This window comes from Perkinsus marinus (assembly GCF_000006405.1).
Source record: "Perkinsus marinus ATCC 50983 genomic scaffold scf_1104296967842, whole genome shotgun sequence".
NCBI classification, from domain to species: Eukaryota; Perkinsozoa; order Perkinsida; family Perkinsidae; genus Perkinsus; species Perkinsus marinus.
The window spans coordinates 133,822-135,760 of NW_003203396.1; the positions used below are offsets into that span (position 1 = coordinate 133,822).

A 1,939-nucleotide genomic window follows, 5' to 3' on the forward strand; every position below is an offset into this window, starting at 1 on the left:
CGTTACAGATCTCGCTGAACCCTCTACTCTGCTCTACCCTGTAGTGGTCGATATTGAAGGTGAGACGGATCCAATGGCAATCGCTGAAAAGAAATCGTTGGCTGAGCTCGACCCTTTTATAGTGACGTGGTTCCTCCCGATACAACGTGGGCCCCCTTCGATCCATTGGAGAAATGATGATCAGGTAGGAGGATTGGAAAGTTAAGGAGTTGGTGCAGGACCCTCAAGGAAGGCCATTCTTCCTATCGATGCAAAATATCTTTTTACAACCTATCACCACATTCGTAACGCTCTTTACAGGGCTCGGAGGAAATCTTCCGAAAAGTAGCGGCGAGAATTCAAATACAAACTCCGGCGTTATCTTCGAGAAGCGCCAATATCACATACCACTATACACCTACTCACGCCAAACAACAAATCGTCGTGATCTGCCTTATTCAGCGCAGTGGGTTATAAGTATGAGCGGTCAGACTTTTAGACGACCGCCATATCACTCGCCTGGGTGGATCTTCGGCGAAGAGTAAAGACGATGTTCTCATCTGCCACCGTTACACCATTGCTCTCGCCCGCCCAAGAAACGCTGTGGTAACGGCTGGATTCCTGCAAGTACGGATCGCTCAGCTCTACTTTACCGCTTGTATATACTCATGTTCGTTCTGGCCTTCCTCACGTTCACTACTATCGTCGGCGCCCAGGACCCGCCCTTTGTTAACGACGTCACTCCATCTAGTAATCTCCCTGAGTGGGACGACTATTGCAAGTACAAGAACGGTCCTGAGAGCTACTGCAAGTACGAGCTTGAGCCGATGCTCTGCCAAGGAGGGGACCAACCGTGTGGTGATGGTCCCGTTCCCCCTGTTGAGATTACTACTATTACTTTGGTGTCAACCCCTTCCACAGAAGCCCCTTCCAGTACGACTATGAGTTCTTCGTCTATTGCGACTGGCGGTAACGATCAACGCTATGCTTGTGATGCATACTGTCAGAGTGTGAATGATATCAACTCCTACTGCAAATGGTGGTTCCAAGAACCTGTGTGTAAAGGTGGCGATCAGCCATGCGGTTCCCCCAGCATCTGCAATGGTGACTCGCCCGTCTCCACTACTCCGTTGACGCCCGAGATTGAGTCGTTGCCTCCCGTGGATTCTCCTTCCGATGGTTTACACCACTCTGAATGCGATTACATGTGTAAGAGTTTGAATAACGTCATGTCCTATTGCAAGTGGTGGATGGACGTCCCAGTTTGTCATGGTGGTGACCAGCCTTGCGGTGACGTCAACGAGTGCACCTCTCAGGAGTGGCCCGAGCCGAAGACCCCCACCCCTGCTCCAGGTGCCCATCCTGGTCCCTCCAGAGAGTGTGATGCCTTCTGTGCTGGTCTCAATGACGAGGGCTCATATTGTAAATGGTGGAAGGCTGTCGCCGTGTGTAAAGGCGGTGACCAGCCATGTGGTGTTGGGGATTGCGCTTCGAATACCCAATATATATCTGTTGATACACCCATGACAGTCTCCCCAAGCCAAGGGGACGGTGATCGCCACAGCGCCCCAAACGTCAAGTGTGATGCTTACTGTATTGATCAGAATCCTGGCCTGTCTGAGGATAAGCCAACCTACTGTAAATGGTGGCTAACAGCGGCCGTATGCAAGCACGGGGATCAGCCCTGTAGTCCGAGTATATGCGACACCGATGCTCCGTTGAGTGATGGTGCTCGCTGAGTATGAAGTCGATAATCCACTTTTCATCCCAATGTGCATGACAATTCTCGTTTCAATTTCGATGGCTGTGATGCGTTCAATAGTTACAGAGGCGAACGCGGGAGATGACCGCATTAGATGTAATTAATGATGTGGAATAAGGTAGGAAATATTGTATCCACTTCAACCATAGGGAGGGCTCCTTCACTATATTGTTACACCAGTTTTCCTACTCTGCGTTC

At 50.4% G+C, this 1,939-nt stretch overlaps 1 protein-coding gene across 1 annotated transcript; it reads left to right on the forward strand.

Annotated features, from left to right (window-relative positions):
* Positions 1 to 647: 647 nt before the first annotated feature.
* Positions 648 to 1,718, forward strand: Pmar_PMAR004212 (hypothetical protein; the record flags this gene model as incomplete). The annotated part of the gene is made up of 1 exon (XM_002768575.1): positions 648 to 1,718. The coding sequence occupies one exon, from the start codon at positions 648 to 650 to the stop codon at positions 1,716 to 1,718; it is 1,071 nt and encodes a 356-aa protein (XP_002768621.1).
* Between the last annotated feature and the right edge of the window lie 221 nt (positions 1,719 to 1,939).